At 41.4% G+C, this 15,992-nt stretch overlaps 1 protein-coding gene and 1 long non-coding RNA gene across 2 annotated transcripts in view; one reads left to right on the top strand and one right to left on the bottom strand.

Moving 5' to 3' along the window:
- LOC121937441 overlaps positions 1–2,541 on the bottom strand; it is a 16,731-nt gene extending 14,190 nt beyond the window's left edge. The window contains exon 1 of the long non-coding RNA XR_006105141.1: positions 2,465–2,541. This is a non-coding gene — a long non-coding RNA (uncharacterized LOC121937441). The remainder of the gene's footprint in view (positions 1–2,464) is intronic.
- The window catches only part of ZFAND3 (zinc finger AN1-type containing 3), a 186,054-nt gene that overhangs the window by 104,593 nt on the left and 65,469 nt on the right, over positions 1–15,992 (top strand). The window contains exon 4 of the mRNA XM_042480595.1: positions 8,223–8,402. Within this exon, the coding sequence (XP_042336529.1) occupies positions 8,223–8,402 (180 nt within the window). The remainder of the gene's footprint in view (positions 1–8,222; positions 8,403–15,992) is intronic.

Raw genomic sequence — 15,992 nt, 5'->3', positions numbered from 1 at the left:
CTGTAGCTCCCTATTGTAGGTTGCTACTGAGTTTTTACACTCACATTGTTCAGTTGGGCAATTACTTCATATAGAGAAAGTTGTGCTATAGGCCAGTGATGGCAAACCTTTTTTAGTTCGCGTGCCGGGGGCGGGCCTTCTACCCCCAGGATGGAGGCTGGGTGCCAGGGGCAGAGCTTCTGTCCCCCTTTTTGCTCCCCCCTGCATTTGCTGGCCTCTAAGGGTCCCTTTGGGACTCTCAGAGACCAGCAAATGGGCCTTGGAGGACAGCGCGCTGTCCTCTGAGGTTTGCCGGCCACTGAGAGTCCCTTTGGGGCTGTCAGATGCCGGCAAACAGTCCTCGGAGGATGGCGCCCAACGGCGGGAGCCATTGGGCTCTGTCCTCCAAGGTTTGCCGGCCTCTGAGAGTCCCTTTGAGGCTGTCAGAGGCTGGCAAACAGTCCTCGAAGGACGGCTCCAAGGGACCCTTTCGCTCCGAGGAAAGAGAAGCCGAGGGGAAGGGGACTGGGCACGCGTCCTAGTCCCCTTCTCCTCAGCTTCTTTTTCCTCGGAGCGAACGGGGCTCTACGGTACCCTTTCGCTCCGAGGAAAGGGAGGCCGAGGAGAAGGGGACTGGGACCCTGTCCCAGGCCCTTCCCTTCGGCTTCCTTACAGCCCCAGATCTCTCTCTTCGGAGGGAGGTCTGCTGGAAGGGCCGCGACGGAGCCCAGGACCTGGCTTGCTGCTGTCCTGGGCTCTTTCACAGCCCTTCCAACCCCAGACCTCTCTCTTCGGAGGGAGGTCTGGGTCTGGAAGGGCCGCGAGCGAGCCCAGGACGTGGCACTCCGCCGAGAGAAGGCTGGGTAAAGGAGCCAGACGTGCACGCCTCTGGCTCATTCCCTCCAGTGCCATTTTCTGCCTTCCTGCTGTCTCCGAGAGACAGCGGGAGGTCCGAAAATGGCAGGGAGAAGGAGGAACGGGCACATATGTGCCTGTTTTTCCTTCCCCCGGTCCCCGTGCCCGGTGAAACGGCCCGGAGTGCCACTTCTGGCATGTGTGGCATAGGTTCGCCATCACAGCTATAGGCAATTGATATGGATGTTGCATTCCTAGAAGAATAGGTCTAGGTGAAATTCGGAAGTTAAACCTTTGCATATCCTCCCACATAATTACCTATGTTCTAAGTCTGGCATGTTTTCAGGGAGTTAAACTGAGTTTTAATGCTTCTATTCTTAGGCAGATGTATTTCATACTTAGTTTGCTCTAGTAAACTGCTATCTTTTCAAATTGTTGCTTACTGTGTGAGGAAATCTAGGCCAACAGGGTATCCTTTAAATATAGTTTCCAGAAAAGCTGTTAGAATCAATGTGCTTTGATATGAATTTCAGGTTTTTTTTCAATAATTTTTCTTATTCCTTTGAACATGTGTGTAAATAGGTGGATGCAATTAATGCCCATCATGGATCTGTGTGTAAAAGTATAAACTAGCAAATGCCATTTACCTGTCCCTTGGCTTACATTTATAATGCATAAGGCATGCTCAAGAGTACTTACAATTTTGAATTTTTTGCTTTTAAAAGAGAGCCAGTGTGATGTAGTTGTTTGAACACTGGGCTATGACTCTGGAGACCAGGGTTTGATTCTTTGTTTGGCCAAAGAAGCCCCCTGCATGACTTTGGGCAAGTCACACCCTCTTAGCTCCGGAAAAATCTGTGATAAGTTCAATTTAGGGTCACCATGAGTTGGAAAGTTGGAGACACACAACAAAAAACAACAACAACAACAAAACAACAAAATCGATTTGACTGCTATTAAAAATGTATGCTTTATTTGGAAGTTAAGAGTATAACCTTTAATATTTCTGAATGTAACAGCTGTGCCTTTATCTCAAAGGGTTAGTGCCTCTTTGTATATATGTTGGGTCTTTTGAGGTTATTTTATTTTGTTACTAGGCACATTTTCACAGACTGTGGCTCTCCTTGGCAAATTTTCTCACCAGTACTTTATTTAGTACACAGCTGCAAATGAATGCTACCTTGTATATTTGAGCAAACTCAGTTCTGTGACCTACTATTAAAATTGTTTTTGTTACTAACATCTTGCTAGGTTTTTTTCTGTCTTTCAATTGGCAAACAATGCTGACTATTCTTGAGGGTCATTTGTTTAGTTCTGTGTCGTTCTCAACTAGATGTGCAGTACAACCTGCTAAATGTCACTTTTCCTCTTTTCCTGCATGATACTATTTCATATTACTAGAAAAATTATATCTGAAATTGTCAAACATATTTAAAGGTGAGCTAAAGCTTGGCTCAGTTTCAATTAATATTTTAAATTTATAGTAACCCCCTTCAGAAATTGTCTTCATTTGAAAAGAAATAGATCTACTTGGGAAGAATGATGCAATACAGAAATTAAAATTCAGAGAGGTTCAGACAAAGATTTGTCTTCCACAGACGAAAAGTCCTGTTAGAATTAAAGTACATACATTTGTTTTGAGGGAGATCCTCCTCATCTGCACCAGTGTTCATCCCATTCATCAGAATCCCTGGAATACTATGTAGCATTTGCCAGAGATTAAAGTGCTACTGCAAGCAGGAGAAAGCAGAAAACTCTTCTTCTATTATGGTGACTCATTTTTCCAAGCAGCTTTTGGGCATGTTTTAAGTGCCACATGTCTCAAATACAACTGCTGTGTGATCGAGGATAATTACTGCATAAATTTCATCATATCCTCTAAGAAATTAAACAGAACATGTAGAGTAAATAAAACATAAGTTAACTTGATCCAAGAACAGAATGAGTATTCAGACTGGAATTCTACAGCAGTCTTGCATCTAAAAAGGGCAAGTGAAAAGTGCCAGTTCTCTTGCTGTGCATCATGAGCCCCTTGATAATGTCATGGTGGCTTTACAGATTTTGTAATATGTAAATGTGGATGCCATGCAAGGAATTTATATCAACATCTCTGAATATCCAAGATGCTTTTTATCTTTGTCTATATTAGATCATTTCACACAATAAAACAGTTTCTTTAGTTCATTATCAGTTGCCATGAATTATCAGAAAGCAACATCACCCTTGTTTGCTATTGGAATATAGTCATCAGATAGCGGTATATATTGATACATGTTTTCATAAACATCAACATAAGGAATAAAAAAACAGCTTGGGAATAAGAAACACATATCCAAGTCTATACTGTAAAATACCTCACACACACACCCAAAAGGTGGGGATGTGCACACACATAAAATCTTTGATTTTTTGAGTTACTGTACTTTATTATATATAAAAACAACTTGGTTAAACAGCTAACTAGAGGAAAGGACTCCTGTGCCACTCTCACACTTCTCTTTAACCAAGTAGAAGTGCTTTTCCAACAGAAATATCCCTCTGGATATGTAGAGAGATCTTGTAGCACCTTTGAGACTAACTGAAAGAAAGAAATTGGCAGCATGAGCTTTTGTAGACTTCAGTCTACTTTCTCAGATTCACTTGGTCAAATGCATCTGAGGAAGTCGACTGAAGTCTATGAAAGGTCATGCTGCCAATTTCTTTCTTTCAGTTAGTCTCAGAGGTACTACAAGCTCTCTCTACATACTGATTCCACAGACTAACACAGCTATATTTTGGAATCCCTCTGGATAGAGAGAGGCAAGCTTCATGTAATCTCCAGTTACATCCTGGTGACATGAAGAGCAGTTTGTGTGAACTGCTCAAGAATGTGAAAGGTTTTCATCTGTGAACTCTCATATTTTCAAGTCAGTTCCTTGACATAAAGAAGAAAATCCTACATGGTAGTTGGAGACAAGGCTGTTTCCCCATTGCAACCATTAGTTGTGGTAACTTTAAAAAACACTTTTCTGGATTTGTCTCTTCTCATCCAGATATACACACATACTAAAGAGAACATGGTCAAGAGACAGAGGTGCTCCACTGACTTTTTTCTATGTATGTTGTGTAGTGGTTTGATCACTGAACTATGACTCTGGAGACCATAGTTCAAATCCCCACTCAGCCATGGAAACCCACTGGGTGACCTTAGGCAAATCACACACTCTTAGCTTCAGAAGAAGAACGAGGCAAACCCCCTCTGAACAAATCTTGGCAAGGAAACCCCACAAAGTTGGAAATGACTTGAAAGCATACAAACAACATGTTAATGTGTAAAAGTAAATGCTAGATTTTTGAATTCCAGGGATGACATTCTTTATGAACTAAATTAAAGTTGAGCTGGACTGAACAAAAGTCAAACACCTTTGACTCCTGTAATCCAAAGGCTAGTGAATACCAATTTCTTTTATCTAAAAGACGTTATTATGTTAGCAACCTCTGTTATGGTAAATTGTGCTGTTCTATAAAGAATAATTTCAGTGTAGCAGATAATTCTAGAGTGTAAGGTTGGCTGTGAATGTAAGTTCAAACCTTAATTCAAAGTATAATTTGCGCTGTTCTTAAAACATCTTGTCAGTTTTCTTTCTTTCTTTTTTCTTTTTTTGAGACAAATCTCTGAAAGTGGTTCTGTCATTTTTTCAGATGACAGAAAAATATATAACACTTACCTCTAATTGGCAATCCATTGGTTAGACTTGAGAAGTTAATTAAAAAGTAATAGGCCCATGTTCTTAAATGTTAGGGTTTTCTCTAGACATCTCAAAGGGCAAATCACTGAGGACTATGAAGATGCTAGCAGTACAAGAAACACTAACTGATATAAGTTTTTTATTAAAACAGTATGAAATCTTGCATGCTTTCTGGCTGAAGTGTGCAAAGTAAATCTGAAGCATCATTACATTTTATTTCAGCCAGTTAGTAAGCATACTTTAGAGATCTTTTGAACTGCTGCCTGTATAACACTACAGTTTCCTTTATCCTGCTCAGTTTCTTAGATAACCTCCGAATGCTGCCAACATATGGTTTTCTGTATATTTATTACGTTACTTTGATTTAGATGAAAATTTTGTTCCATGTACTACACAGGTTTCTTATCTACTACCAAAGTACTGGACTTTGCATGGGTTAGAATAGTCCAGGTTTGATATTTTGAAGTCTTCAAGAAGTTACATAGCTGCAGAGTTGGTCAAATTTTGCTTACATTCCACATCTGCTGGAACCTGTATGTGTTCACACTGCCATGGTGCACTGCTATACCTTTTAAAGTGCTTGTGCTTCTGTGCGTGTGTGTGTGCGCGCGTGCGTGTGTGTGCTGGGGGAATCCCCAGTTTTAACTGATGTTTTAGGGGAGGGAGGGGAAAACTGGGATATTGGGTTCTTGTATGGATTCTTTTAATTGTAAGCCACCTCAATTGTCTTTTTGACAGGGAGGTGGCGTAAAAATATTATTAGCGCTATAACAATGTAGTGTGATACTGACATTAGTAAGAAGTTGGGAAGAATAAACAGTTGCTTGTTATCTGCTGCTTCTTGAGGGAAGGTATTGTCAGAGAATAAAGCCTGAAATAAAATGTCCAGATGTGAAGAAGAGTGGCATAGGTAACTATGGGTCACTTGCAGCTTGGTGAGCAAGTAATTGTATACAGCTGGATCAGAACAGGTGGTGTTTCTGCAAGGTCACTATGTGCTGGAAAGCACTGCAAAGTGTTGTAAAACTACTGTAAATATGCATAGTCATCTTGCTCAGGGGACAAGAATTAAGGTGACACAGCAGGAAGAGGCTGGACTTAGTGGCTGCATGGCAAAAGTGTATATAAGGTTCAAGCCTCACTGTACAGTGTGGGTTGTTGTTGGATGGATATAGTGTCAGTAGCTTTGGAATCTGTATATAGCAATTGAAGATTAAAGAGCCTCTTTGAAGATACATCTGTCTCAGTGTGCTTTATCAGCTGCAGAAATTGTCCCTACAAAAACTACAGAATGTTTACTTTGGTTTGTTCTGAGTTCAAAAAATGATTTGACAGTTTTGCACAAGTCAGTACACTGCCTCATTTTTGGAAATTTGAAATTCCCAAATTGATTGGCACTGAGAGGATTCCAGTAGGTACACAGGTGAACCTGAGCACATCATGATATATCAAAGAAATGGAAAGTTACACATCTAAGTGGTTTGCCAATTAATATTACAAATAAATACGCTTAGCTGTAAAATTTTACACCAAAATATTTATATATGCTTTATTGGAGACCATATTTAAGAATTAAAACTATGGAATCTCCTGATCAACAAAAGACCCATAGTTTCAAAATTGATCAGTTATTACTCTTAAAGATAAGGCTTTAGCTGAAAAAAAGATTGGAGTAAAGTGACATATATTTGCTAAGTTGTGTTTATTATGATCAGATTTCTTAATTTAGTAGAAATTGATGGTCTGTTGATCACACAGATATAAAAGCTGGGAAGAATTGCTTTTGTTTTTCCATATAGTAAAATAATAATAATAATTTTACACAACTGAGTGTTGGTTTGCAGTTCACACACTAGATTTGAATGAGATACTGTAATTTCAGAGTCAAATTAGTGAATGCATTGCTCTGTGTTTTGAAAAAGACAATAATAGATGTTACTATTTTCCTTAGTATTTGCATTGTACATAGAGATTCTTATTCTTACTGTTAGACTAATGAGTGTTATAGCTAAATAGGACTTACATTTAAATTGTATGATTCTGATAAGAAAGAGTTTGCTATGAAGTTAATAAGGAGACTTAAATCAATCCTTGAAACTCTTAGGTGAAATACTCAGGCCATTTGTTTGACATCAGAGAAATTAGCAGTCAAAAGCAGGCCACCCACTGTTCAAGGATGTAGATGTATTAATTACATATACATAATCTTTTCCTCGATAATATATTTTATTATATTTTCACTACGTTTTTTTCCATAATTAGTGGCTATACTAGAAGATGAACATAATGCATAGGCATAACATTTGAGTGGTGAGCAAATGATTGGCACACAAATTTGCTGAAGTTTATGTGCCATCACTCATGTAGAACACATATATTAATGGTATACTCAGGGACGATCAATTTGAATGCTTTCTTAAAGGCCTGCATTAAACGTTTAAGCACCCAAAATAGCAGAAAAGGAATTCCTTCATTTGAGATTATGGTGTCACTGGAATAAATGAAAACATTTTAGTTTGTGAGTGTCAATTTGTGAAGAAATGAACACATTCTCTGTGTTTTAAGTAATAACTGAAAAGAGACAGAGCCTCTGATGAATAGTGCCCTTATTGACTTAGCCGCGTTACAGACGGCCCAGAAGGGGCCGTCTCATGCCGCCGCCAGTTGCAGCGTCCAGGAACCGCAGCAGCCAAACGGCGCTGTTCCCGGACGCTGCCAAGAAGGAGCGCGAAAATCGCGCTCCTTCTTGCTCCCCAGAAGAGATGCCGCGAGGTGCTAGTCGCGCACTCACAGCATCATTTCCGGGGCACGGTGTCCGGACGCAGAGCATCCATTACGTCAAGATGGCGTCGGCCGTGTGGAACGGCCGCCGCCATTTGTTACGGACTCAGTCCGTGCTAGGGTTAGGGACGTCTGGAAGAGATGCCCCTTTCTAACCCTAGCACGGACTGAGTCCGTCCTAGGGTGCCCGTTTATAACGGGCCAAAGTATTGTTGTTGTGTGCCTTCAAGTTGTTTCTGACTTATAGTGACCCTAAGGTGGATCTATCGTAGAGTTTTCTTGGCAAATTTGTTCAGAAGGAGTTTGTCATTGTCTTCCTCTGAGAAAATGTAACTTCTCCAAGATCACCCAATGGATTTCCAGACTTTGTATTAACTGCCCTTTCTTTAACAACAACAACAAAAGAAATTAAATGAATATATAAATCTTTGTCCTGCCATTCCACAGGAATATCACTTAGAGCAATTTGTACTTTGTGTCTTAATACAAAGATGGTAAGAATAAAATCACGATTAATATATGCAGATGATTATCTTCTATAATCAATACAAAAATGTTAATACAGTCCGTCCTTGCCTTACGCGGGGGATCCGTTCCGGATCTCGCCGCGTAAGGCGAATTCCGCCTATGCTCGAGCCCCATTAGAAACAATGGGGCTCGTGCGCAGCGGCGCAGGGCGCAACAGGCGCGCACGCCCATTCAATTGAATGGGATGCGCTGCCCCTTCCGCCCTGCACGCGCATGTTCAAGGCCGCATATGGTGCACCCGCGTGTGGCGCGGGCGCGCTGTAGTATGTGTCCTGTATATTGGACAATAGTATATTTTTGGTCCTATAATTGCTTCAAGCATCTGATTTCCCCAACTTTGTGTCTTGCTAGAATTTCAAAAGAAGCAACCCGATGATGAGTCCACTCCCAGCACAAGCAACAGCCAATCGGATTTGTTCTCTGGAGAAACGAATTGCGACAACAGTAGTACCTCCCTATCTACACAGACTGTTAACTCCAACCAGCAGCTTCCGACAGAACTGAATGTAACTTCACCAAGCAAAGAGGAATGTAAGTGCACAGTTCCAGTGGAAGACCAACTAGGATCTGCTCTTTTTTAATGGTATTAGTTTCCTCATGAATATACATCTGGAGTATAGTGCATGAGAACTGTAATTTTTATGTTCATGGTACGTTGTGAGCAAAGAATTCAAAGCGATTAAGAACTCAGTTTATGTATTCTTGTTCATTCTGAGGCACAAACAAATATGCCTGCCTGTAACTGAATTATTAGCTGTGTTATGGAAACTTCTTTTAAAAATATTTTTGTCTCACAAAAGTATAAACAAAAAAGCATTTTATGTATATCTAAAACTGCTAAACCACACACACACACACACACACAAACACACACACACCCTACTAAGTTTGCCCTCCATAGCCAATTGTATTATCCCCTCGCCTTTTTATTGTACTTTCTTGAAATCATCATCTACTTTTTGCTTCTACTTTAAAATCAAATTTAACTCATTTAATAAAACCTAAAATGTATACTTTTCCTCATGACATCGTAAAAAGATATTAATGTTCCCAATCTTTCTTAATATTTTTCGTTAATCAGAACTGACATCATGGTAACTTAGAAACCCATGTTATCACTGTGTTAATTTGTTGTGTTTTTTTTTTTAAATAATTACACGGAACTAAGCATGCATCATAGTACTCAAAATTATTGAGTACTTTTTAGTCCATTGTTTTCTCTCTGACAGATGACAGTTTTGTTTCAAAAGTCAAGGGTTATTAAGTAGCTTGAATTCAGATTCTTTCAGTATGACTTCATCAACTATTCTGATAAATTCAAAATATGTTTCTAGTGTTTTGTAAAGGTCTTGACCGTAGTATAAAAATTACTGGCAACTATTTTAAGCTTGGGAACGAAACTCCAATTTCAGGAGAGCCGTTATTCTGTATTCCAACAGTGGATAGGGCTAAGGACATAAGCCAAAGTAAAGTGATTAAGATGAGATGTAATTCTTAAAAATTTTGATTTTCCCACTATGCATATATACCATAGCTCAAATCTATACATGTTTAATTAGGAGTAAATCACACAACCCAGCAGCTTCCTGGGCTAAAAACCAAAGCTCAGTTCTAAGGAATAGTTTCTTAAGTAGCAAACTAGAGCTCAGTAACATACCACTGCTTCCTTTGCTTTAAACAACGTATATGTTGGCTTTGGCATTGCACAGTAGAAGATGCTTATGAACTAGACAGGGACCCCAGCCAACAAGGTTGAGACTTCTTGTCCTTCAAATACGCTTTCATCCAGCTCCAAAAAGAGGAAGAGATTCAAAGGGCAAAATCCAGTGTCAAGAACAGTAGTATTTGCTTTCTGTAGAAAGCTGATGGAAGCTAAAATTAGAATTATTGTCCACTTTAGATTAAAACATATTAAATAAGGATGTTTGATCAGTTTTTCAAAAAAAAAGCTGATGGTGTTGCATGGAGGTATCCATAGAAATTAGTCCAAAGACTCATATAGTAAACAATTGGTGGAGGTACGAGAAATGCTTACTTGTCCTGATATGGGATCCATATCATGATGTCTTTTTACTGCTGATAGTCTAAAATAGAGTTTGAATCAGATATTAAGATTTTGAATGTTGGTTTGTTTGTTTGAGAAAGTCAGACATCCATCTATTCTAAAAGTGGAATCATAGAAGACACAGATACTCCACCAGCAATACCCCATTTACCATTTAAAGAGGTACAGTCTAGTGAAAGCTTATGAAACCCAGCTCCTTTCCCGCCCCCCTAAATAAAGAACCTATTAACCTTTGTATGTTAATCTCATGGTAAGTATCAAATCTATTTAATTCCATCTGAAATCTGTGTGTTTTATTTTGGAGGAGCTACTTTACACTTAAATATGAGGTGCTTTGAAATGAAAAAGAAACTAAAAGATAAACTTTATTCAGTGGAATTTGCATACTACAATTTACCTGAAATATTAGGGTGTTTTTTTTAACGTTCTCTATGCTTTTGTATTTGTGTATATTACACAGATGTCTTCTCTTTCTCTCAATCTCATTCTTTACACATTTACAGCATTGAGTTATAACTCAGTGTTTCTTCTATCCACTACCACTGCATGGAACCATCTGAATGGTACTGAGATATGGGGCCGGAACAGACCGGCAGCTTCAAGCCAGCTTGGGGTCATAACGTTTACATGCACCATGCCACCAAGTCGCCTGGAAGTTGCTCCGGCAATTACACGCCAGGCGGCTTCAGGGCAACTTGGGAGTGTAATGTTTAGATGCCACACGTCCCAGAGCCAGCAAAAAGTTGGCTCCAATGGCAAAGGGATGGCTTTTCTCCACCCCAAATAGGAGCAGTTTTTTTTCCATTCCTATTTGGGGCAGATGCTGGCTGGATTGGGGCCACACATTTGTTTGCCGCAGCTCCAATCCATCCTTAAACGGGGCCGCTCCAAGCTGTTCCATCGGGGCCATCTCTTTTGCCCCACAGTTCTGGCTGCAGCTTTCTCTGCAAATACCCAAGATACTAGAACTTAAGTGATAACAGCATCTTCATTTCTTGTCTCTTGTGGAGAGCATCCATTTTGTTCTTAAATGACTCATTTGTTGGAGCATCCTGTTATATATTTTTTTTCAATGTACAAATCGGAGAACTAATTTTGAAAACATGTTTTGTTCTATTTTTTTTTTTTATTCTTGTCTCCTGCACATATTCTAATGCATGCTCCAAGATGATAGATATTAGGCAGCACAGCCAGTAGCACATTAGAAAATATTACGTTTAAAAATTTTTTTATAGCTTCCTGCGGGGATAGCAGTAAGTGAAACAGTGGTTAGATTTATTTACATTTCCAGCTATCTCTCATTTCACCCCAACACCCATAAAAGTAGTTCTGTAATGTAGCTCAGATTAGTGTCATTTATCAGAGCTAATTATACAAACAGATGGGGATTTTCTGATTGATGATGGTTTCATTGTGGAAGATTCTTTCCCATGATGAAAAGCACCAAAACTTTAAATGTCTTTTTTAATTTTAATTTAAGTGTGGTTTTCCCTGTTATTTATTTTGTTTTATAGAGAGTTCTATAACGCATACACTGCTTTGATTATTCAAGTGTTTCTTAAAAGACCAATATTTTTCAGTGCAGTATGGTGATATACAACTGCAATCTTTATCAAATGGATTTAGGAGATCATTGCATTAATCCCTACACACACACACACACACACACACACACACACACACACACACACACATATATATATAGGACTAAGTGTTCAGAAGTTATGGTTTTTTAAAATAAAAACAATTCAGATGGCAGTGTTCTGTGATCTTCCTTCCTCCCAACCCAATTCCACATCAGTGTGTTAGCTGTAGTTCATTGCTCTACATGATAAACAGACTACAGTATAATTGTAGCAAGCCATTTTATCCATCATGTTGCAACAAAGATCTATTGTGTTAATAGTGTTATTGAATGAGAAGAATGTAAAGTTCTTCTTTTCTGAAAAGTATCAGAATATTGTAATAAAAAAATCTATAATTTTGCAGCAGTTAGGTTGGCAGGACATTAATGTGATTGCGCGATTTCCTGTAATTCCAGACATCTTTCTTTTGAGAGGATTTTATTCCACGCCTACTTGTATACACTTCCATTTATTTCTTGCAGAATCTGTTATTTGAAAAGCTACCTAAAATGTGAAGAATTCCTCTTTAAAGCTCTTTCAGTTGCCTGAGTTACTTGGTTAAAGAAAAAAATAAAGTGCCACTTCCAACAGTTCTCCTGAAGTGGAGTTAAAGCTGGGATGTAACTAGAGATGCTGGGGACGTAGACCACACTAGGTGGCACCCAAAAAGTGATTGACACCAAAGTTCCCCAGACATTTAGCTGTTGGCAGAAATGGGCTATGGTGTTCATCTATGTCCCTTTAAAATGCTGGAGGTCAGCAGAAGAGATGTGGTGAGGCTCAGTGAGAGTAGAAAGGAGAGGCTTCAGGTTTTCTTTTTAAAGAAATAAAATTTTAATATTTTAATATTTAATTTCTTTAAAAACATTTCATCTTATGAAATTTTGTCTCAATCCAGTTTGCTCTGGGCCACAAGGAGCCCATCAGCAACTCCGACTTTCTGGCTAGAAGTCCCACCCCTCACAATTGGGCTTCTGGGAACTGTAGTTGTTGTTATGTGCCTTGAAGCAGTTTCCAAGTTATGGTGACCTTAAGGCATGGGAGTTCTTGGCAAGGTTTGCTTAGAGAAGGCTTGCGGCAGCAGCAGTGAAAGCAGGGTATGGAGGAGGAGGAAGAGGAAGGTAGGAAAAGGAGGGAACCGGTGACAGTGCACGGGCATGGAGAAGGGGAGAGGAAGAGAAAAAGGCAAGGCAAATAAGGGGAGGGGGAGGGGGAAAGGTGGTAAGAGCAGGAGGAAGCAGCCTCCTGTTGTGGTGGTGGTTGTTGTGTGCCTCCAAGTTGTTTACAATTTATGGCGATCTTGAGGTGAACCTCTGATGGGACTTTCTTGTTTAGAGGGAATTTTTGGCCATTGCCTTCCCCTGAGGAGGCTGAGAGAGTGTGACTTGCCCAAGGAAACCCAGTGGGTTTCCATGGCCAAGCTGAGAATTAAACCCTGGACTTCAGAGTTGCTGTCCAACACTCAAAGCACCACTTATTCTCTTTGCAGTGTATCGTTCTCTCTGGAGAAGAACCCAGGCCTGTTGTTGTTGTTGTTGTCATGTGCCTTCAAGTCATTTCTGACTTAATGAAAACTCTAAGGTGAACCTATCATGGAGGTTTCTTGGCAAGGTTTGTTCAGAGATAGTTTGCCATGACCCTTGCTGGGGCTGAGAGAGTGTGACTTGCTCGGAAAAGGGGTTGGGGGGCATGTATCCACCCCTCTCAAGCCTCTTTCCCAGGTGGATGGGTGCCTGTCTTCCTCGGGCACCCATCCACCCAGGAAAGAGTTTTGGGGGGGCATGAATCCACCTTTTAAAGCCTCTTTCCCAGGGAAGACAGGCACCCATCCGCTTAGGAATGGGGCTTGGGTGGTGGATCCATCTCCTACCCTTTACCAACTGGATTGATGCCTGGGAAAGGCACCAATCTGACCGGGAAAGGGGCGGTATTGACACCACTTTTAAGTGCTGTAATTGCGTCCTATGGAGTCCTGGGATTTGTAGTTTTATTTCAGCCTTCTCTGCAAAAGAGTGCTGGTACCGCACAGAACTACCAATCCCAGGATTCTGTAGGATGGAGCCATGGCAGTTAAACTGGTCTCAAACTACATTGTCTCTACTGTGTAGATGCATCCTAGATTAGAGTCACTGAATCAATGGAATCCTACATGCTCATTCACTGTTCAGCAATTGATTGAATGTTGTCTTCCTTAGTTGAGAATAACCAATATGAATTTATTTATTTGTATTTTATTTGGTTTATATGTGGCTTTTCTGTCCAGGAGGCTGTCCAAAAGCTCCTCCGTTTTGAGCAGGATTGTGGTTGTTTCTGACTTATCACAACCCTCTCATGGGGTTTTCTTCACAAGGTTTCTTCAGAGATTGTTTTTTCTTCTTTTTGTCATGGCCATCCTCTGGGGCTGAGAGAATATGACTGGCCCCTATGTTCCCAGTAGATAAGATCCCCATATCCTGTAGTTTGGGTTATGCTCCTCCTACTCACTCCAGATAGGCAGGCAGTAAAAAGAGGTCTTCTAGTGACTCCACATGGGTGGAGCTAACCCTAGAAGGCTAGTCTTGTCCTGCCTATCACTCTAGTAGGATGTGTTTGTTGTTGCTCTGCAACTTCTTCACTATAGCCACTCCAGTCCTTTTCCTTCGCTTCATTTCTCTTGCTGCCTTGGAAGCATGAAGAAAGATTTAACATGGCATGGGCTCCCAGGATTGGAGAAAGGTCATGGCTTTGCCGATGACTCTCCCCCTCCTCCAAAGCTGTCCCCTTTCATGGTGGGAGCACGGGATTTCTGCAAACAGCTTTACAGCACATGGGAGCCATGGGAACAGATGGTGAGGGGTATCCCCTCCATGTCTCTATCCACATCAGTTCCACCCAGCCTGTTTAGGACCAGGGATCAGGGAAGCAGCCAACCAGAAGTTATGGAAACTTCTGTTCTCAGCATCTCTGCCCAGCCCGTTTAGGGCTGGCGTTCAGAGCACAGGCCAGCCAAAAGCCATGGGAAACAGTTTCTCTGCAGCACCTCTGCCCAGCCTGAAACAGGACCAAGGTCAGAGAGGCAAGCCAGCCAGAAGACACAGGATAAGGAGTGAGTACCAGGGGCCCTCTCTTTGCAGCCAGCAAGGAACCTTTGCCAGATTTAATGCCCTCGCTCAGGGCAGGCATTGCCAGGAGGCATCTGCCATTGCCACTGCAGGCACTATACCTAGCATAAGGTTTGGAACTCTGCCAGGAGGTCAGATGGCGGGATAAGCTCTTGATCTCCCCCTTCCTTCCCATCTCTGGTCCCAGTGGCACCCAGGACCCTAACAGGTGTGAGGCATCCTATTGAAGCCTGGGAAACACATGATGGTGTCACCAGGGCTCCTGCACATTCCCTTTGAATTCTTATAATGAGATGGTGTGGAAGGAGGCAGAGGACTTCTCTTCTGGCATGTACAGCCGCCATCTTGACTGCATAGCTGTAAAGGAAGCTAGACAGGGCCCAGCAGGGGCTGAAGCTTCCAACTCTAAGCTGCCAAAGAAAATCTCAGAAGGAAAGCAGAAAATGGTTTCATGCCCTTGCCAGAAGGACCATGGCCTCTGCCACTCACTTCTCTGAGAGAGCACATGGGTATAAATCTTCTTGCATTCTCCCCTCAAAAGGAGGGGGGAGAACACTTGTGGGAAGGATGGGGAGAGATTCCCTTCACTACCACCACCATCCTCACCCCAATTGTGTCAGGCTGTACCAAATTGTCGCGCTCTTGAGGAGTGCAGTTGGGGCCCCTGGTCTCTCTTTTCCATCAGAGATGGTCCCTTCTCAGGATCCAGACATATCTCAGGGAAATGGGGAGCGCTGTCCCACAGCAGCCCCTTCTGTACCCTTCCCAGCTAACCTATGCAAATAGGAAGGGAGTTAAGGACCAAGGCAGCCTCTAAATTTCAGCCAGATTACTATAAAGCCTGCCTGAGATTAAAAGGGCTAAGCTTCTAAACCTCATCTTAGTTGGGACTGTTTCAAAAATAAATAAAACAAAATGCCCTGTGAATATCAGGGCTATACTACAGGCCACATGCAGCTATCTACCCATGAGTAGAAATGGTCTTCAGGCACTGCTAACTCAGGAGCAGTTTCCTCACTGCCTGGAAGAAGCTACTGCCCAGGCAGCCTTCCTTAATAGGGCAGATAAAAGAGGGAAGAGCCCCCACAGCAACATGGCCTGGGGGCTCAGATTTACAAGGGATACTGGTTAACCTTTTCCGGTAAGTGGGACCATAATTCTTTGTTTACCTATCCTGCTGGGGACATTTTGAGTTTCCTAGGTTTTAAAGCTACCTAAATGTACAGTTTTGTGTTGACGACAACAACAAAAAAGCACTTTTCTTCAGAGTGGCCTGTTACAGACATCCAAAATAAAGCTGCTTCGAGTCACAGTGGAGGTATGGTGTTTC

The sequence above is a fragment of the Sceloporus undulatus genome, chromosome 1 (assembly GCF_019175285.1).
Source record: "Sceloporus undulatus isolate JIND9_A2432 ecotype Alabama chromosome 1, SceUnd_v1.1, whole genome shotgun sequence".
NCBI lineage: Eukaryota > Metazoa > Chordata > Lepidosauria > Squamata > Phrynosomatidae > Sceloporus > Sceloporus undulatus.
This window is presented reverse-complemented; position numbering and strand designations above follow the sequence as displayed.